The sequence below is a fragment of the Acromyrmex echinatior genome, chromosome 11 (genome assembly GCF_024713525.1).
Source record: "Acromyrmex echinatior isolate Ae372 chromosome 11, ASM2471352v2, whole genome shotgun sequence".
NCBI lineage: Eukaryota > Metazoa > Arthropoda > Insecta > Hymenoptera > Formicidae > Acromyrmex > Acromyrmex echinatior.
Window position 1 is genome coordinate 6,596,520 of NC_141862.1, and position 21,456 is coordinate 6,617,975.

At 36.4% G+C, this 21,456-nt stretch overlaps 1 protein-coding gene and 1 long non-coding RNA gene across 5 annotated transcripts in view; both read left to right on the forward strand.

Moving 5' to 3' along the window:
• Positions 1-21,456, forward strand: part of Mob2 (MOB kinase activator 2) — a 27,694-nt gene continuing 6,238 nt past the window's right edge. The window contains exon 1 of one of the 4 annotated variants that reach the window (XM_087411213.1): positions 1-611. Coding sequence is in view for 2 of the 4 variants with exons in the window: in XM_011055791.2 (XP_011054093.1) it covers positions 10,361-10,509 (149 nt within the window). In the remaining 2 variants the exon portion in view is untranslated. Of the gene's footprint in view, positions 612-10,185; positions 10,510-19,417; positions 19,559-21,456 lie in introns of those variants that run through there. The other 3 variants (XM_087411214.1, XM_011055791.2, XM_087411212.1) reach the window with 3 other exon arrangements.
• Positions 10,518-19,464, forward strand: LOC147908101 (uncharacterized). The gene is made up of 2 exons (XR_015546668.1): positions 10,518-10,755; positions 11,515-19,464. It is a non-coding gene; the product is annotated as an uncharacterized LOC147908101 (long non-coding RNA).

Sequence of the window (21,456 nt, forward strand, 5' to 3'; positions counted from 1 at the left end):
CACGACGATCAGCTGTGCGCATCGCGGGTCGCGGGGATTCGATAAATTCGCGCGGAGGGATGACTGTGCCGTTGTAGTTACACGGGAGTGATTCTTGTGCGTCTTCGCGGTCTTCGCGTTGCGTGACACCAGCTAGCTAGACTGGCAGAAAAGTGAGCGTAGCACTCGAGGCTGCTCGAGGCAGATTGTCGAGGAGGGCGAGCGCGATCACGACGTTGAGGAACGGCAGGCAGTCGCGGACGAATCGGCCGCGGTATGTGCCTCGGTGGCCAACGGGGCATGACGGGAACAGGTGACAATAGAGCCGCGCCATGTTAGATTTCACGAGATCGCGAAACGCGCGCCGCCGCCGCCGCTGCTGCTGCCGCCGCCGCCGCTGCCGCCGATGCTGCTGCTGCTGCTGCTGCCGCTAGCTGCCTACTACCGCCTGACTACTACCGTGGTGCTGATACTGTGGAGAAAGAGTGAGAGAAAGGGAAGGAGGAGATTTACACTTTGTTTTCCCGTCTATCGCGCGCGCTGCTTTCCTCACGACGGTGATCCACACGAAAATCATCCAAGCTGGATAGGTTACCCGAGTATCTCCGCGATACCGTGGACTGGTTTATGGGGTAAGTCCTCTGTCTCTCTCTCTATCTATCTCTTTCTCTCTCTCTTCTCGTTCTCTTTCACGACACGAATAAAATAAAAGGCTCCGTCGCGCACTTCTCCCCCTCCCCCTTCCCCCTTCCCCCCTCTTCCCCTCGTCTTCATGCCGCGCGCTGTCCGACCTGTCCGCGACCCTCGTGTACCCGCTTCGCTTTTCCGGCGCGGAGTGAGGTTAACCTCCAACCTGAGTTAACCTGTGTCCGTGAACGATGAAGTGAGCGAACGAGCGATCGCACCGTCTCGGTTCTCGCTCGCGCGATTATCCCGACTCGCCTTTTCCTCGCGAGGAGAAAGTAACCGAGAGAGTCCGTCGATCGCCATGCGCGACCATCTCCGTGGATTTTCGGTGCGAACGAGCGTCGCCTCAGAACATCTTCGTCATCGTCGGTCGAGGTGACGCGTGTACCTACGTGCCGCCGAAATACTACGCGTACGTGCGCGTCATCCAGCTAGTCTGTCTCTCTTTCTCTCTCTCTCTCTCTCTTTCTCTCTCTCAGATCGAAATCGATTTTTTTTCCCCTGAACTGATAAATTCGACCTGGATCCGTTAATACTTTATCCCATTGATCCGTTCTTGCGTTTTGACGAATCACCTTGGCGTTTGGATTAAGAATTACATTGGGAATTATTTTAGAACAAACGTTTAACGAGCTTCTCCAATTGGAGATCGCATTGTTTATTTTCGTAATCAAATTTCAAGGTTTCACCGTAAAGCAATTAGAAAAATATATAAAAATTTATTATCTATTCTTACGTACAATTTTTCAGCATCATTGTTGCTCATTCTTGCAGTCGATGACATCAAGATCACAATCATGGGGAAAGACTTTGCTGAATAGGTCTTTTTTTAGATATTGAATAGGTCACGTTGCGTCGGTCGTCTCTCTTTTGGAAATCTCTTTGTCGACTTTAATCCTTTAGTAAAAATTTGATATGATGATATTTCATTTTAATGAATCAAGTATTGTCTGATAAACTGAAGGGATGTAGATAGAACGAAATTTTTTTTATTAACTTAAATGAACCTTAATGCGAGATTTTTAATACTGAATGTTTAATGTAAGCTAAACATGAAAGGCATGTCTCACGACGCTCGGTCGAATCAATTTAATTTTTTATAATGAAAAATTAATTTGTTTTGATTTGATTTTTTGAAGTTAAAGTTATCTTTTTGTTAAGAAAATTAAAAATCAAATACTCATTACTTTGTCTCTAATGACTTTTATTGCACTTTATGAGAACAATGCGATAGATAGAGAAAGAAAGTGTATTTAATCACATTTAGTGTCGAGGTTGGTGTAGGCTAGAATCAGTCGCATGGACAGTTTCGGTTTACTTATACTACTTAACGATTTTCCCTTTGCTCTGTACACTGCGATGCAGATTCTCCCGTGATGATTGTACGGCAAGTTTGATCAGCTATCAAAGGACGATTCGCAGAATCGTAACAGCTTTCTGGCTATACACGAATTTGCTTACATAAGATATAACGTTCGTATATTTATTGAGATTTTTGGATCAGAAAGGATTAAATCACTGTTATATTCAGTTATAAGATCATATTCATTTATAACGTGGATAAGGAATCGATATTTACATAATTATCTTTTGTAATTATTCTAATTAGATAATATATAATGATTTTTTTATTAATATTTTAAAAAATTATCAATTGAAGACAGCTCGGAAATAATATTGCATAATTATTTACAATTATAAATATATTATTACTATTGTAATTATTTTTTTTATAATTTTTGTTGTATACTATAATTGTTAATTATATGTATGTATACACATCCTAATTTTATGATTATTGCTTACTTAATATTTAAATTAAAACAATGTGATATAAAGAAATTTTGAAAAACTGCTAACTAATTGAATACAGTCACCACGTCTATCTCTGTTAACGAAAATATTATTTTCGCAGTCTCTTAGTCTTATTCTTTGCTGCATAGTGTTAAGTGTATAATAATACTCGATAACAAAGGCGATATCAAATACGACGGAGTCACATTTATCAGACTTAATTCGCGAGCACGCGAACCACTCATATAACATAAGCAGAATTCGTGTTACAATTACCGTTGAATCGATGATGGATCAGCGATCCTCCAGTTCTATTCCATCGGGATATCGCAGGCTACTTTTTCGAGCTCCCGGAGCGAGCTTTTTCTGCGAAATTTATGCATAAGATTTCCCCCGTGACACACTATTTTGTGTATTAAAATTTGCACGCTGGATTCTTCTACTTACCTCGACGAAATAGCATGAATAATTGTGAATTTCATTTTACTTTTATCGAATTTTTGAAATCAATTTTGTAAGGTCCAAGATCCTTTGTGCACTGACGTAAATATTTTCGTAATCTCTCAAAAAATCAATAAAAGCATCTCTAATTATATATAACATCACGCATGTACATATGTATTTATGCAATTGCAAAATGTTTTTTCTGTTAAAGAAATGTTTCTTCTCGTTCAGATTATCATGTGTATTTTTAAAATAACTTTTCTCTATTTTTTTTTTAAATGTATGTAGCTTGCATAACTTTTCAATCTATGGCACAGTGCCATAGATTGACGTGCTCGTTTTAATAATGGTTCTTTTTGCCAGGTCATGAACAAAAATATAGTACCTTGTTTAAGGTAATATATACGACCTTAATATTTTGCAAACAACAAAATGTTTATCAATTTCAATTATTGTTTACCATAACAGAATATCGAATTTGTTTTATTTATTTTTAGTTAGCTACTCCCGTAATAGTTGCTGTTGAGTAATTCGTCTTGCCGAAGAAGTTAAAAATTATTTGTGCTTAAATAAGGAGATTGTTAAGCCGAGCGTGAAAATCATTTTCTTGGAAATGGATTTTCATACGAAAGAACTTTTTTTCTGCAGCATTTATTTCTTTGTATAGAATCTTTACCTTTCCAATCGGAGTTCACGATTACTGACGAAAAATCTATCAACTCTCGAAAATGAACGACGTTCCGCACTTTATGCGTTTCTTTCTGCAATGATATCATTTAAAGGCCGCCGGCCTGCCGACCCGGACGTTTTCCTTTAGTCTGATGATTTAATTAGCGGTATCTGCCATCGGAGTTAAACGGACGTCGTTAAAGCTTAAAGTATAAATACATCGCTGTATCGTGTAAATCCTTATCGTATTATTAGTTCGTAAGGGTCAGAAAATATGAGCGTTAAATGCATATTATAATCATGTTACTCTCGATAATTGAAATCGAGTAATGTGCTGGATGGCATTTTGGCGTATCAACTGCAACAAGAATTAATTAGAGCAGTCAAGAGAGAGCTTATTTATTTTAATAAAAAATATAATAATAGATAAATTGAAAGGAAGTGATTATACTGTTTTCTTCCTGTGAAATTTCGACTCTTCTTACATAACGAAAGGTCGTTTTTTTTTTTTTTTTTTTTCGTAATTCTTCGAACTGTGATATTTCAACGTCGTTTGCATTGTCGCTCGTTCCAAGGGCAGTATCTTTCGATAATTTATAATACTTGGTTGGAAACGACAGTCCGAGTGTCTCTAGCAAACGGGCAAAGTCTCTGTTCGCTGGCGCGAAACCGAACGTAGCGATGACTCATCTCGATCTCTCGTCGTGCGATTGGCTTCCTCAGTGATTCACGCACGGTTGCACGTTCGCCAAAACGTTCGTGACGTGACGTTTCCAGCACGATATATCGCGCATGCTGATCTTTCCGATCTTCGAAGAACGTTGAAGAGAGCATTGTGATACTCGAACAATTAGTTCCGACGACAGCGAGCAGGGAACTCAAACATTAACTGGATCTCACAGCTGGAGCTCGATTTTGTATCTCGATAGAAACAATCAATAAGTATAGATAAAGACGTATTTATAAAATGAATGTCAAACGAATGATTCGAACGAAACTAAAATCTCTTCTGTCTTGAAGCTTGTAATATGTGAACGGATGTTTAAAATTAATGTTTACGTATAATTTATTCCTATTCCTGTGTTTCCGCTTTCGAAAAATCTTCTGTCTGAGGTTACGCAATTTTCGAATTGATTTAAAAGATATTTACATAGCGATTTTGGGACTTGGCTACGATGCTAATCTTCTCGATTACGGCATGATTTGATAAATTTAAATCCGTTCGATGAACACAGAAAAGGTGTTTACACGTATGCGTGACGTAATTCGTAAAGATGTCTATCCTACGTGATTAATCAATGTAATCATCGCCTGAAAAATTATAGCAACAGTGCAGGTTGTCTTTTGTAATGAAGAGATAGCGAAGACGTAAATACTAGTTTTTCGAATCATTAAATTTTTTTTACACTTACCTGAACATCTGTTATCGGCCGAATCGTTTAGCAGAAAGAATTAATTTAGAATACTAGGAATATAAATTATATTGAATTGGCAATACATGTATCGATGATTGTTTTAATGTCAACAAATATTTTATATTAAACAAATTTTCTTATATATAGATTGCGCGATGTTATGAATTAGGAATCGATACATGTATATATAATATTTAAAAAATTTCTTACTCATAATTTTGTTTTAATTTGTACAATATAAGTGACATATAAGCGAATAAACAATAGGTATAGATCAAGTATACATAAGTGCCAATAGAACGAGTTATTGAGTAAATTAACCACGTATGCTCATAATATTCATTTCAAGAATATCAAGTATTACCTTGTCAATTCGTTTTGTCCGCGGCTCTCATATACGTGTTTTACCTCGGATATGCTTTAATAATTTCGAATATATCATTGCAGTACAATTGATATTAAACAAATGTCCAGAATTTCACGGATATTTGAACGCATTTTATTAATTTTTAATTATCTATATGTATTTACTAAACCGAAATAAAATACGAGAAGAGACTATTTTTTTTCAAATAATACTTTTCAAATAATATATATCGCGGCGCAATAGATTCAAAATATAAAAGTGTAAAAAGTCATGCGTTGTATTTACACAAATATTTACTTGTTGACTATATCCGCCGCAACACGTATACTATCGCAAAAAAACATCGGTATTTACAATTTCTAATTTATATAAATTGTAAATCCGATAACATTGTTTAAAAAATTGACATTTAATTTTTCTTATTCAGACCCAATATTAATATTAGAAATCCCTTCTAAAATCTCTTTCAATTTATGTATAAGATATTTTCTATTTTATGAACTTATATGTGCGAGATTACAAAAATAATAATCTTTAATTTTTTTATATGTTCTTAGTTCGTTATTGGGAATGATATTTTTTACAATTTTTAAAAATAAAACAAAACGTTTATAATTTTGTAAAATAAAAATTAATTACGAGAAATCAGAGAAAAATTTGATTCTCTTGAATATATCTGGTTCCAACATATCTGGAAAAAAATGAATTGCATAGGAATTATTCTGATTACATGGACCTTTAATTGAATGTACTCTTTTTATACATTTTTAATTTTCAATGTTAAATATTATATTTCGACGAGTCAAATGAAAATTTGTTTTCAAAAGAAAAAGTCATCTTGAAATTGAAGATTAATTTTTATTTTTTAAGAGATAAGAATTATGGTATTAACGTCACTTTCGGTTTCCTCAGTTTCACCGGCGTGTTAAAAAAATTTCAAAATAATATTTATCTGAATGAACATTGGTACTGTGAACAAGCGAACAAGAATGCTTTTAACTTAAACGCACCTATCACTTTATTTCACAAGATATAACGGCTACTTTATCGTTTTTTTTTTTTTACGATAGCAACTCTGTCGATGCACGCGATTGCATGTGGGCATCCCGCTAGTTTTTCCGGGTAAACAAAGTTATCACGGTTATCATAAAATATCGCTGTAACGTTCTGTTGTCGTGTCATCAAAGACTTTACTGTGTATACGAAAAAAATCACGGTAAAGCTACGCGTAAATCCGTTTCTTGCTGACGTAATATGAGCATCGTAACAAAATTCGACGATTGAAGGGCGAATTAATTCTTATCTTTTAAAAAAATGAAAAATTAATCTTAAAGAATAAAAATTAATCTTCACTCAATTTCAAGACGACTTTTTCTTTTGAAAACAAATTTTTCATTTGACCCGAGTCGTCGAAATATTTAACATTGAAAATTAAAAGTGTGTAAAAAGAGTACATTCAATTAAAGTTTTATTAAAGAAAAGACTTTCAATCAGCCAAAGAACACGTCTGCCAAATTTGATGAGTTTGCTTTAGATTCACGTTGTATGAAATATTAGAATAATATTACATTTTATTTTATTTGAAGATACGCATATAAATTTGAACTTTAACAAAATATTCTCTTTTTATATTTTTTATAGGATATAATAAATCTGATGAATCTGGTTCTAGGTTCTAGCACTATTATTATTTTTGCACTTTGATTTACCGTGCTGTAAGGAGTTTAATCAGCTGATGGGAGAAAAAGAGGTGGGCACTGTCAAACAATGATAAATTGCTGAACAATAATACCGCAATTAGTTTTTTCCACATCCCTTTACTATAATTACGTTGAAATACATACGTTATCATTTAAGGACACTTTCATGGGACATAGGTAGTGTTCACACGTTTTATACTTACCTAAAGCTCCCGAAGGATGTGTCGTGGTCTCTAAATACCCAGGTCGACGTCGCATTTACTTGACATTCATCCGCACCCTCGTTATCTCTATGCTCATTTTTCACGATAATGTCATCCAACGTCTTCCGTTGGCAGAGGCATATTCGTGAACGGGGAAATGGCGAGTGATTCACGGACGAGCGAGCAAAAATAATCAGCCTCGCGGAATACTCCCGCTTCGATGGATAACAATCATCGTTTGTTATCAGCAATCGATATTGCCCATTATGAAGCTACGACAAAGATCGATAATAGTATTCTATCGAAATTTGGCGCATTATGTTATCCACTTTATTTATACATAATTTATTTATACGTAATCAAAAGAAATTCATAAGCTAAGCTACAAACAAAAGAAAAAAGAATGCTGTTTGAATATTTTACAAGTATATGCTAAATGTCGAAATTGTCTTTTTAAAATATAATGAAGGAATATCTTCTCAAACAACACGCATTGTCTACAAAACCTCTTTATGATATCTTAGATATGTTCTAGACATGTATGTTCCAAATTGATATTTTGAAGGATGTCTTTATGATGTTTTTACGATGTTTTTTTAGGCATACTTGTTGTTTAGGTTGACTTTCCGTTATATAATTTTCTTTATTTTCCTCTTTATCTTACCTTTTATCTCGGTATTAATGTCGGGCCCAATAAAAAGGACATTGGGTCTGGTCATGATACTCAATGGCGAGTCGATACGGAATATCGATAGCCTGTCGAACTTAAGCATCATTCGTGTCGTCAGGTTTTCCGATCCAATGGACGCTAATAATAGTTTCCTTGTAGCATTCGTTCGCAATTGGCGACGGTCAGTGTATATCGGCCAATTCAAGCTGATCATGCTGCACATCGATATCTCTTCGCTATCGACGTAATTAGCATCAATATTTCTCTTTCAAGTGACTACCATTTTTTTTAGTCTTGGCAATATTCCGTTGCCAATTCGTTTTTCGATGTTCTACCATCCAGATCGCGACGTTACTACTTTCGTTTCAGCATTCTGTAATTTGTTGACAAAATTTTCTCTCGATAGCTTGTACCTCTTCTTCGCAAATACGTAATATCGTGCGCTTCGACGTTACTCATTCACGATGTTATTATTGTAAATGCGATAAATTTTTCACTGATGAACGTAAAATCATCCGCGATGTACATACATATAGAAGTAAGCTTTATTTCAAAATATCAATTTTCGTTTTAGATTTGATTAGAATCGGAATTCGATTAGTTGAAATAATGATGACGTAGGTTTGCAAGATCCTCAATTTGTAATTTAAATTTGTATTAAAACTCATTTAATGTTGAAAATTGAAGAGAAATCCATCTTTTTTGACATTTCTCCCTCTATAATGAAATTGTCTTTAAATTCGCCGACAATTCTGCCATTGATGATTGAATCGCTAAAAATGAAACACCCCCATTAGGGGTAGGCTGGGTATAGTCACATTGAGTCGATTGTGCGTAAAAAGAATCAATGTCACGGGGTGAACAGTTTCGAAAGCAAACTCAAACGCAGAAAAATATGCTTTACGTATTGAACGGCCTTAACCTTTCACATTTGTAATGAGAACTCGCGAACCTGTATTATGTATTTATTCACACAGATAGAATACATTGAGTGCAGCAATACGTACATTATATCCACCGGTTATGTCCCAAGCTCGTCCGGAAGCACTATCAAGATTATCACTTGCAATGTTGCAATTAATAGAAACGTTATATTCCGCGTTTAGCTCTCCATTTATGGAATAATCCTACGCTCTCGTTATACAACCGGTTTTTAGAAAAGAAGTTTGCAAGGAGCTTTCACCGAAAATTGCAATTTACACGCGAGTTTATATTTCAATTACCATTTTGATTTCGAAACCCTCTTCCGCCTGTCCGAGAGTGTCCAATATTTGTTTCTATATAGCAAACAAACATATTGACATGAAGCCAATAAGCGAAGAAACAGTCCAGTAGCAACTCGTCGACGATTAAACCTTTATGTATTTTATTGATTAGTCCTTCGAGACAACGGAAATTGGGTCAAAACTGACTCGTTGTTAAAATTTTCAGACATACATGTGTCACGCAGTTATGTTTCGGCGGTATTCGATTAATTTCTTACATTATATGTAAAGCAATAAAACATATATCTTATTGTTTGTATGCGCGAAATTTGCTTTCGTTACATTTTCTGAACATTACAAAGACATTCACGTTTTAGAGTTTACACTTTTTTTTTTAAAGCTGCCAATGTTTTTCTATTTGAGACAATGCTTTCTGTACTTTATCTTATCGAGTACCTACTTTTTCGCTCCTATCGCTCTTGGACCAATTTAATTCTCTCGTGACATCTCTGTCGGATCTTCTTTTTGTCGGATGCTCACCAGGGGAACGACCCTGACGAGCAACAGACAATGGAGTGCACAACTGGGAATTCGAGATCGGGTGATCTCGCGTTGCGTCGTAACACGGTAACTGACGAGGAGAACTTGTCCGGTTTCGGCTCGGTCAATCGTTAATTGCATTATGACGAGTCCGCTCGCGATGAAGATAGTAAGAAGGAAAGGGGGATAAAAAGGGAGGAAAATATAGCGGTGACTCTACCATACTCTGACCTGAGGAAGCCCCTGATAGTCTTTCTCTCAGGCCGTTCTCTCCATTTCCCTCCCGCCGATCTCCGCTTCCTCCTGAACACGGTAGAGTGTGTTCTCCTCTCTTCCTCCGGCGGTACAAATCGCGTCTTTCCCTCTCTCTTCCGCTTTCTCTCTATCTGTTGCGGCTGCGGTGGCGGCGGCGGCGGTGGAGAGGACGGCCGCGACGTGGACGATCGCGCGGTGGTGGTACCTGGCGAACGGTGGCTTGCCTGCCTGTTTGCCTGCCTGCCTGCCTGTTTGCTCGCTGTCTGGAGAACGGCTATGTCAGTCTGTGCTTCGTTACTGGCCTAGCGGCCGGCCGAGTGATTCCAACCAATCAACTGGAGCAGAGTAGATATATATTTTATACCTTTTCTCTTTCTCTTTCTCTCACCTTCCTGTCCTCCCTTCCCTTTTCCTTCCCGCCCTCTCCACTTTATGCCCCAGGCCCATCTGCCCGTACCTCCCTGGTACCGTCGTGCCCGCGTTCCGATGTTCGGACTGGGGAACAGGAAGGTTCTCAAATATTCCGCCATCGAGACGTCGCTTTCCATCGACGTCGAGGATACTGTCACGTGTTTCTGCAGGTCAGTTTCTAGTTGTCTTGCTCCAACGTGACGATGAACGTACCAGCGATCCTTGTATGTACATATCAATGATGATGTATTATATATCGGTGGTGCTAGTAGTGGTGATACCTATTGACAATAGCGTTGGCGTTTTCTCATTCCCATGAGACTTAATCAGAATTGGTATCATGCACTGAATTTTGATGTATATTTATCAAACGTGTTTACTTATCGATGATGTATGATAGCCAGCATGGTCAAAAGGTATTGCAAAATTAGAGTTTTTAATCGTTTCAATTTTTACAATTAATACCAATAATTTATTACATTCTTTAATATTTTGGTTCTATGATAAAACAATTATCTTATGCGTTTAAAAGAGAAAATACTCGGTAAATATATATTTCTGTTGCTTTTAAAAATACTGAAATATTATTAAGGATTTATTAAGGATATGTTGCATACAAAACGATTTTTATTACTTTATTTCGGTTGAATGATAAGAAGCTTAAAAGTGGAAGAGATTAAAACTAGAGTAATAAGAAAAATTATTCACAGAATCGTAGTTTCTAAAACTTTAAGGTCTTGCCGAAATTTTAGATTATAAATATTTTTTATTCTCTCTCATCCAGAATATGTCATAAATCGCTAATACGACTTATTCCGATTACAAATTATTATATTTAGCACAAGAATGTATTGTCATTTAAACGCTATTGTCTTTTGACTTAAAATAAGTCATCGTTATCTCCTGAAAGCTAGAGATACGCCGTTTCATCGCTATCTGCTGATATACGGACTTTTGTTAACGATTTGACGACATAATATGTAATGCAGAGAGGAACTAACGCCGACAATTATTTTCAATTCATTCTTTGACAACTACGACTTACGTAATCGCAAAGTAATGACATTTGCAATTATTCAGCGTCAACGTTTCTTTTTTCTTCCCTTTTTAAAATCGTTACAAAATATGTATACGCCGAAGGACCGATTAATGGAACGATATTTATGCGTCTGCAGGTATAAAAGAGGAAGCACATTCTGGTGATATCTTTCTCGTATTGTAAGACAGGTTGGAATGCGAATAAAGTGTGTATCCCTTTTTGGAATATCTGTTTGCGAGAGAAGAATATCACGGCGAAAAAAATGTAAATGAAATATGAGAAGGCCGTCCGTGAAAATACAGAAAACAGTTTTATCAGTGGTAATGGTGAAGCTGTTTCTTATACACTGAGAAACTTTTGGTTGAAAATGAACGAATATTCTAATAACTGGAATTTTAGTCATCATAGTTGGACATCTGATTATTTCGACTAGAATTCCAATTAAATTTCGACTAGATTTAACCAGAAAATTCCGATTCGTCCATTTTTCACCAGAATTCCAATTAATGCATCCAGACTCTTTTCAGTATATGAAAGGACGAGCAGGTCTTTTGCTTCTCTAGAAAAGGTTTAAAGTTATAGATACTTTTGCCACGAGGAGGAGAACGAGCATCGACCGAGGTGCTGATGGCTGTTCTCACAATTTTACAAAATAAAATCTCGGAAGAAAATACGAGAGACTGTAAGAATAAGGTTGCAATAAACTATCTTATCGCACTGTTTCTCAGGAGTCTCAGTTTGCACAGCCTTGTTGCTGTTTACTTTAATGACGTACGGTATTTAGCCCGCGACATTATCTGCAATGAACAATCGTCAGCCAAGTAATATCTCGAGACTTTAGGAATTGTTTGCGATTTAGTTAGACGATTCCTATTGCACATTAGGCGGAAGAGCTTGAGTTTCATTTTGAAAATATACTTAGGAATTACGTGGAAAGCTTCGTTCGACATAATACCAAACTCCTTCCTTGAGATCTAAATTTAATTTAGAGTTCTATTGAAACGAGTTTGTAATCTCAAAGTAATTTCAAAATTCACGGAGGTGGAAATGTAAGGGATATTCCTATATTAGGTGGTATAAAATTCCTGTCTTTTCAAAATGGATAGATTTCCCATTGTGCGTTCAGAATGCGGGATTTCACATCAATTCTGTCGTATCGCGATTTTATTAGCCACACTGTTAGACATAAAAAGAGTAACGGCAACTCAATCTCTTGAGTTAAATAACATTTTGTTATTCTTAACTTTTATATGTATCAGACTATAAATTAATCCATTTATGTGGTTGAATTGTTTAGTTTCAAAATAAGCAACAATCATATGAACGTAATACTCACTTGTGTTACTTTATAAATAATAAACTAAATTTTGGCAGTTTCGTTTATTCAATATATTTAACTAAAACGATAGAATTAAACAATTTAAATCAAAGAAATTTAATATATTAAATGTATTAAATGTATTAAATTTAAAATGACTCAAATTGTTTACTATTCTTCAAGTTAAATTAACGATATATTGAGCAGTGGCGACGACCTACAGAAATTACTAAAAATAACTCAAATTGGGTATAATCTGACATTATGAATTTAACAGTGCATGCATGATTACGGTATGACGTGCAACATGTCGTAGCACGTGCTCGATGTGGTTAAAAGGGGGCTGGGCCACTCTGTGGCTTTCGAAACTCATCGAGGATGCTCGTGTATTGTACCGGTTTTTCATCGCATCACACGACGTGGTCTCAAAATGCTCCACTTTTCTTACACGGACCACCGTGTTCTCTTCTTCCTCGTTATAGATTTTCGGCTGTCCGAGGCTACACGAGGTCATGACTCGACGCGTTTCTAACGAAGGAGATACGCGGTTTTAATACTTTAATGTTTTTTTATATATTTACATAATAATAGCTACGACAGCTTTCTCAAAATGAAAATTATAATCAAAGTTTAAGCCGCAAATATCACATATGTTACCCGTTAATCTCGAATAATCAAGATTTGTAAACTTATGTATTAAAATTTAACGTTCATTTTATTATACTTGGCAACATCGCTACAGTTAATTATCGATCCTTACTCACGTACTCTTTTGCGCATTAGTATTTTATCTTATGAATAAAATTTTAGTCGATGTTTCTTTGACAAAGTTGCCGAAGATTTAATTAGTACGAGAGTATATTTAAGTTTCAAGGTAATTTAAAATTAAAAAGCTACGAATTAAGCTTCAAATGCGTAGCTAATAGAACTTTTAGAATTTTTGTCGCTTGTATATATGCAGAGCGTCCATAAAGAAAAGGTGGTCTCCTTAAACGAGATTGCTAAGGTGACTAAATGAGAAAAAAAATGGAAGGTCGTGTAAAGAAAAAGAAGGATACTGGAAATATGTACATATACATTAAATAATTAAATTTTAGGAAGTAAACGGTATAAAGAAATTGAAGGTATACTTTTATTTAACTTCGAAATTTCAGTTGAATAAATTCTCGCGAAAGACAAGTTTCAACGTTTGTATTGTAGAAGAGGAGTTTTTCTCTATGTAGATTACGTAGAAGCAAATTATTATTCGCCCTATTAAATCTTTGCATTCAAAACTGTACACATATTATATCGATGGTTAGAACGTGAAAATAGTGATCCAATTAATTATCAAATATGAAACTCTATTAGAAATGCAAATAACAATATTATGCCAAATGTATTGTTACCAAAACAGTCACATTTGGGATAAAGTAAATTTTAGAGCCATCAAAATAATAGTCAGTTTTAGAACTCATAGCTTAAAAAACTTTAGCAATGTTACTTATAGATACATTTTTAGTAATTTGTTTTAGCATTTATCTAGATAAATATATTTCAGGCATTGCATTCATGACTTTCTACTTTACAAACAAACTCTTAAATAAACCATATTTTTCGGAAATACGTCATATACTCACGTCTTTTTCTGAACTTTGATAACGTAGTGCAGCATACGATTAAGGCTATGTCAATATTTGCATTTGGCAAAGTGCTATTGGATGGCAAGTTTCACACTTCGATATCTCTCACTTAGATCGATAGTAGAATTAAGGCGACGACATGACCTCGATTTTTAATGATTGTCTCTGTCCAGTTGAAGATATGGAATCGGCTTTGATCGAACACTTGCGTAAACATTGATTTGTGAGCCTTCTACTCATTATAAAAAAGAAAATAATAATAATAACTTTGAAAAATTCTGATTATGAAAAATGATCAATTTATGTGCGCGCTTTTGATATTCGTGTTGTAAACACAAATATCAAAAGCGCGCATTGTGTTTTACAATGAGAGAGAGAGCAAGATTTTTTATGATCTGATAGCACATAATAACACATCAAAGTAATAGCATGACGTTTGTTCCCGAAGCCGTTGATGGCTTATTTGGCTTTAAGAGAAATAAGTAGAGCAGTTTGGTGAGGGAATATTTCGCTCGCAAATGCGTGCCGGATTCTATCGTGTGGCGTTAAATTGGATCACACATTTTCATTAGATTGATTAACGTACTAACACTGACATTGTGGCAATGTCACGGTAGAAAGAAATCCCCTGTCGGTTGTTACCTTCATCTGGATTTTTTGCCACGTCATAGTTGGTTTAACATGCTCGTCTGTGTTGGAACCTAATTCCGATACTACGTTGTTAATCGATTAATGCGATTACTATATTGTTCGCATAATCGCGAATGCACGTTTGCGACTCATTAAAAGATAGTTGTACAGTTTGTAACCGAAGATGGTAGTAGCTTTTCATGGTACGCAGAGAAATTCGTGGGCGACATGAAACACGAACCGATTAATGGACTTCCGGTTAGGAGACGTCGGGTGCGGCGAGACGCGACGAGGAGGCCGGTTTCGCGGAAACCGCAGGCGAACCACAAACTGTCGTGCCACACAGCCGGACACGTCACGAGACGGGAAAACCTCTTTCTGAACGGAAGTGTTAGCACGCAGGTCGATTATGCGAGGAGGAAGCGTCAGATTGACACGTAATGCAAAATTTATATCCAATCTGGAAAAGCGAAAGTAACTTTTTGTCTGTGTTACCATCTCTGTTAAATTAAGAATGATACGTTTGATGCTGATCCGAAACATGAACATTATTCTACGTACAGTATGAAACAATGTTTACGTTTTTATACATATTTTATATCTATACATACTCTATATCTGTAGGCTATAAACTACTTTTGCGATACCCAGAAGGTCGAGATACGTAGTCCATACAAGTTCTTCGACGAATCGTCCCCGCGGGAATGGTGGCGTATGATGAGGGGTAAACAAACGCGAGGAAAATGTTTGTCGATAGGATAGCGTCATGACGTCACGCGGAGGCGTCTTCGAGGCGCCGATGTTCGTCCAGCCATCGATCCGCATTCTGTAAGGATGTAATCCTGAAGAAAAGGATAACCAACAGTTCCGATGGCGCCTAACGTCAATCATTCCCTCCGAACCATCCCCTTGTCGATCGTTTCAATAATTATTTCACTATAATTGCAATCTCCCGAATGTTCTGCATTGTCGAAGCTAAAGTGCAGGATTCGACCTTAAGGATTCGACCAGGATCTTACTGTCCCTAGCTTCAATTGTTATCTCGCTGGCTTTCGAGGAGTCGTTAAGGGACTCAACGTAGAGACCACATAGTCTAATCTCAAGGGCTTTGTGCTTTCCATAATTTTAGACGCGGATTACCGTATTGCCGGATTTGCCATATAATCTCCAAGTAATTATCAATACGGCATCTCTCTTTATCTTCATTAAGTATAATTGTGTTTGATGACTGGTCTCTCTCGTGATAAATAGGTACAGGATAAACAGGAAAGAACTTTCTGATTAGTGTCAATTGAAAATTACTCCTGTTGTGTACAGTTATACGCAAGTCTGACTTGTATCACGATTTCTATTTTCGCTACATATGGTGATGACATAACAAACGAGTTATTTTTATTTTTTTACCATTTGAGACACGTTACATCATTTGATTGTGATTCCCCGACACGGAAATAGACATATTGCAATACGTTATAATCGTTTCGTGTACGCTTCTTCAAACATATGGAGTTAAAAATTTGCTTCAAGTATCAGGGAAGAACTCGTTGAGATATTTTCGTATTCTTTAATCTTTGAAAGATTTGTACATTCTGGAAACAGGTTATTTTAAATCAAATAGAATTGATGAAAATTGGCAGAAGACGGGAGTGGTGAAAACACTTGTTTCAGAAGCATGAAAAGTGCATTTATCCCCGAGCGATCATTCGCATTTGTTACAATACGTTCGTTTTATATTTGAAAGTATTCGGAGTATAGAGTATATTAAGGATTTAATGAGTAATCATATAAAATCGATCGACGAGACTTCGATACGCGATACAAAGATACAAAGTGACACATGATCCGAGGGAAAGATTAGCGGGACAGAGTGGGAGAGAGAGAAAGAGAGAGAGAGAGAGAGAGAGAAGGCGCGGCGCGTCAGTTAGCGGGGGCGGAGCGGAATATTGATTGTCGCAGAGTCGGGACGCTACCCCTCACCGCCGCGCCGCACGCGGCCCGTCGTCCGTCCCGCGTCCGGCAGTCAGCTGACTCGTGTTACCCGACTCACAGCTGATCCGACGCACGCTGCCATGCCGTGGTGGCGCAACCACCGCATTGCCGCCCTCGACCACCCGCCGCACTTCTCTCTCTCTCTCTCTCTCTCTCTCTCTCTCTCTGTCTGTCTCTCTCCTCTTACTATCTGTCCCTTTGCTCTTCACGATGAATATCTCTTCCCTTTTCATGTCTGTCTCCCGTGCGGATCATCTGACTGTGACCCTTTGAAGCGCAACGTATATTAGGATCTTTGAGAGGAAAAAGGTGGAAGGTAGAAAGGAAACAAAGTACGGAAAATGCACCGAGAATGAATAAGTTTACTGTTCTGTCATGAATAAATCAAATTGGTCTGGACGTGACCCCAAAATTCGTGAGTGTGTTTCGACTGGTCGAAACTGGAGGAACTAATTCCATTTGACATTTTGTCAGATATCTTGTTACCCTTGTTGCGGAAAAGGATAAATGGTGAAGGATGTCGCACTTTTGTGACTACGCGCAACGCACTCCGATCGTTGCGGGCACGAATTGTGTCTAAGTTAATTCAATTTTGCGACTGAAATTGATATTCAACAAAGCTCTTTTTTTCATGTATGTGTATACGTTAGCTAGATATTTCTGTCTTCTGCATCAATCGATTGATCGCTACTCGCTATTAATAACTTGTTCATTGAAGAAAAATGGGCTTCCACTCAAGCTTGTAATTACAGGAGCTATAATTTTTATCTTAAGATATATAGATTAAAATAAATTCTAGATTATTTTTATTATATTTTTATGTTACATATTTTTCGAATTTCAAGGACAGGTTCGCGATTATAAATAAACATATTACAATAAATTAAATATATTACGAGTACACGATATGATAGATTACATGATAAAGATGCGAAAAAATGGGTATTTTATTTTTTTATCTTCCTCCGACACCTTTGGGAACATTATCGATATTTTGATTATGAATTCTAGTAAATTTAAAAGAAATAAGTAACTGTAAAAAATAAGTAACACATACAATTTAATTTCTATGATGCTAAAAACTCGTTAAAGCTTTTGCGAATATTCCAAAAACATACATAATTTTTTCCGCTTTTAAAAGAATCCGGAACAATATATAAATATGAGAGAAATATATATTAGTAATATTTCAGTCTCTCTATATTTCTAAAATTAATTGCGGTATTCGAAAGACATCTTATTTTTACGTATATTTGTATATTAAAGATTTCACATGGCTTTAATATATGTAAATATGAATAATTTCTCTTTGCGAATTTATGCAATTTGTTTGCGAGGCAAGTCAGTTCCGCGGTCATGCTAATCCCTTCTAACTCTAGGAAGGTTAGATTCAGCGGAGATCAACGCGCCCGTATATCTTGTGATTGCGTTATTATCGCACGCTATGTCGTGGTGCATGAAACACCGTCGAACGAATGGTTCACCGGATAGAAATGTGCATGCGCGAGCATCATACAAGTATACTTCGGACCTGCGCACGTAGTTGAATAATTGAGCGAGATGCTGCAAAAAGGATACTCTCAAAATACCAATGAGCTCTATAATATACGAGCGAGCCTTTCCTATATTAAACTACAGAAAATTGCGGAGGAAAGGAAGGCAAAGAAATACTGATCTTTCTGACCCTTTTCTATTTATGGTATAGTAAAACAATATTAGTCAATCAACGAATCCTTGAAAGAAAACAGTACCATTTCTGCATCAGAGTATCCTTGTTTAAGAATCGAGACATCCCCGTTCTTCGATAGCTCGTTTCAGTTTATTATAGAGTTTACTATTGAAACACGATAGGAGACAAAACAGTCAGACATCGATAAATGTCGATAGCTGCATAAGTAATTTAAATTTTAAAATCTAGGAATATAATTAATTAAATAAGTTCAAATTAGATGGAGCGCTGGTACATAAGAAATAATAATAAAATAGCATGCTTCTAATTCCAGGCGCATTTAATATGTCTAAAAATTACTTGCCGTGTCTAAATAACATTGAATTTATTGAATAATTTATCAGAGCAATATCTCGCGTCTTCCGTTGCGTTATAAATTAATCATTTCTAAGAACTATAATACAAATTCTGTTCCGTGTAAAATTTATAACTCCGTATTTTCTCCGTTATAAATATATATCAAAACGGCTTCGTATTTTTGCTTCTCTCTACCCTAGTAAAATGAATTATAAATCATCTTCCGTTGTTTAATCTTTCGGGAACCTGAAAGATATCAGAACGCTTTCAGTAACGTGGATAACAAATGGATCTGCTGATACTCGAGCATTGGTTCTATAATTCATGTACTTCGGCGAGTTTCAGCCGGTCGGCTCTCCGTCGCGACGTCGACGTCTCCGCGATCTCGGCAGTCGCGTCCGTGCGCTTGGCGGCGACGCGTCGCGTTACATTCCGTGAGATCAGGTCGCAACATCGCGAGCTACGTTCGTTTCCGGAAGGAAAAGGAGAAGGAGGAAAGAGGAGATCAAGAAAGTCATCGGATTTCTGATACGCGGCCACGAAATGCGCGGAAAGCATGGACTACGCTTCGCCTGAACGATGGCCAGTTCGATACGTACGGTCGATGCGTTTAGAAAGTTCATGACGGCATGCGTCATACTCCTTTCGGATCTTGCGTCCTTTTTTCCGCCTCTCTCGTTCTTCTTTCAACGTAAAAGAGAAAACATCTTTTTTTTACTCGCTGATCCGTCAAATGGTCGGTGATAGCGACCTGCAAGACACGATGCGTAATTAAAAGTGTCATGAATATTGGAGGACGAGAGGAGGACGTGATGATTTCGTGAGGAAACGTCCGTAATGTATATTTTTTTTTGAACAGACTAATTATTGAAAATTTGAAAAATTATTGGCGAAAATAAATGATGAAATATGTGTACATGTATAAGACACTATATATATATATATATTTTTTTTTTAATCTGCAAAAATATATAGAAGGTTTAATATTACATGTTTAAGTCTATTAAAATTAGAGGGAAATTTTCGCGAGCGTCTTTATGTCGAAACAATTCCATTTTACGCGAATATCCTGGAAAAGAGTGAAAATTATTATTATACCTTTGAGAAAGTTGGAAATTAAAGTAGATCATTATTACGTAATAAAAAAGGGTAGAAAGACAAAGAAAGAAAAACGAGAGTTAGAACGATACAAACCGGAAATTAAGTAGATCGATCCCTGTACTTTCTGTCTGAAAATTCTCATGAATTTTTTTAGAAAACATGAGAAGCTTTTTGGAAGCTCATACGTTCTCATAGGACGAGGAAACAAGGCGGTTCTTTATTTACTCACCTGATCCTTCGGGATTCTCACCGACTGTGACGAATTCTTTCTGTCAGAATCGAGATAGTAGTAGCTGAATTTAGATTTATGCAGGTGCTTCTGGGATTTTTTCTTTTATCCCCACGGAATAAAAAAGCGTTGGTGTTTTTGAAATAAATCATCAAATTTGGCATTATTTTATTTACTTCTAAAAAATGTTTTTTATATATATATATAAAGTATATAAACAATACGTAAATTTTATATAAATATTATGAAACGTAAATTTCGAGTCGGAAAGGAAAATCGCAACCTATCTTTACTTGCACCCATCTTTACTTTATCGCTACACTCCTGAGTTATACGATTTAAATTTTGGACCGACCGACGTGACCTTGTCCGGGTCACGATCAAGGACGCACATGTCACGGCTCCGTCGAGTCGGTCGAAATCGTTGGTAGCTATTTGGCTCGATTTCGTTCACTTTGCGACGCATCGATGCTCGAATTTCCGCTCGGGCAGCTAACCGGGTTGATAAGTTTCCAGTGCGCACTGTTATTTCTTGTTACTATCAGAAAATTGCAGCGTTGTCATAATTGTAAATTATTAAAAAAAGATCTTATGCTGAGACACATATCTCTATTTTTTTTAATCTACATGAATTATCCGTCTATTATAAAATCATTTTACGTTATGCACACGCGCCTTTATATTGCTCTAATTTTTATCTTTTAAGATATTTTTCAAGCGACTTCTCTTTGAAAAGCATCTCGCGTAAGAAAAATGGCAATCGCACGTATCGTTTTAATCTTAAAAAAAAAAAAAAACGCAAGTCTCTCTCGACTTTTGCCGTTGTGTGTTATGAGAGTTTCATCTAACACAAAGTTCACGTTTTACTACCTTTATATCGATAACTCGCGGAAATAACGCGTTTGCGAAAACAATATGTGGACTTTTGTGTCAATAAAACAAGCGCTCGTGAAAAAAGGCAAATTACGAAACGAACGTCTGTCAGAATGAAATACGCGATCGCGAATTTGCACTACGTTCTTTAATTTACGTCGTAATAATGATTTGCATTATACTATAAATAAAATTTATTGTTACATTTATGTTACATTTAAATTTATATTGTATTTTACTTTTGTATCACGTTACATTTTATATCGCAGTAAATTAGTAGAATTCTCTAC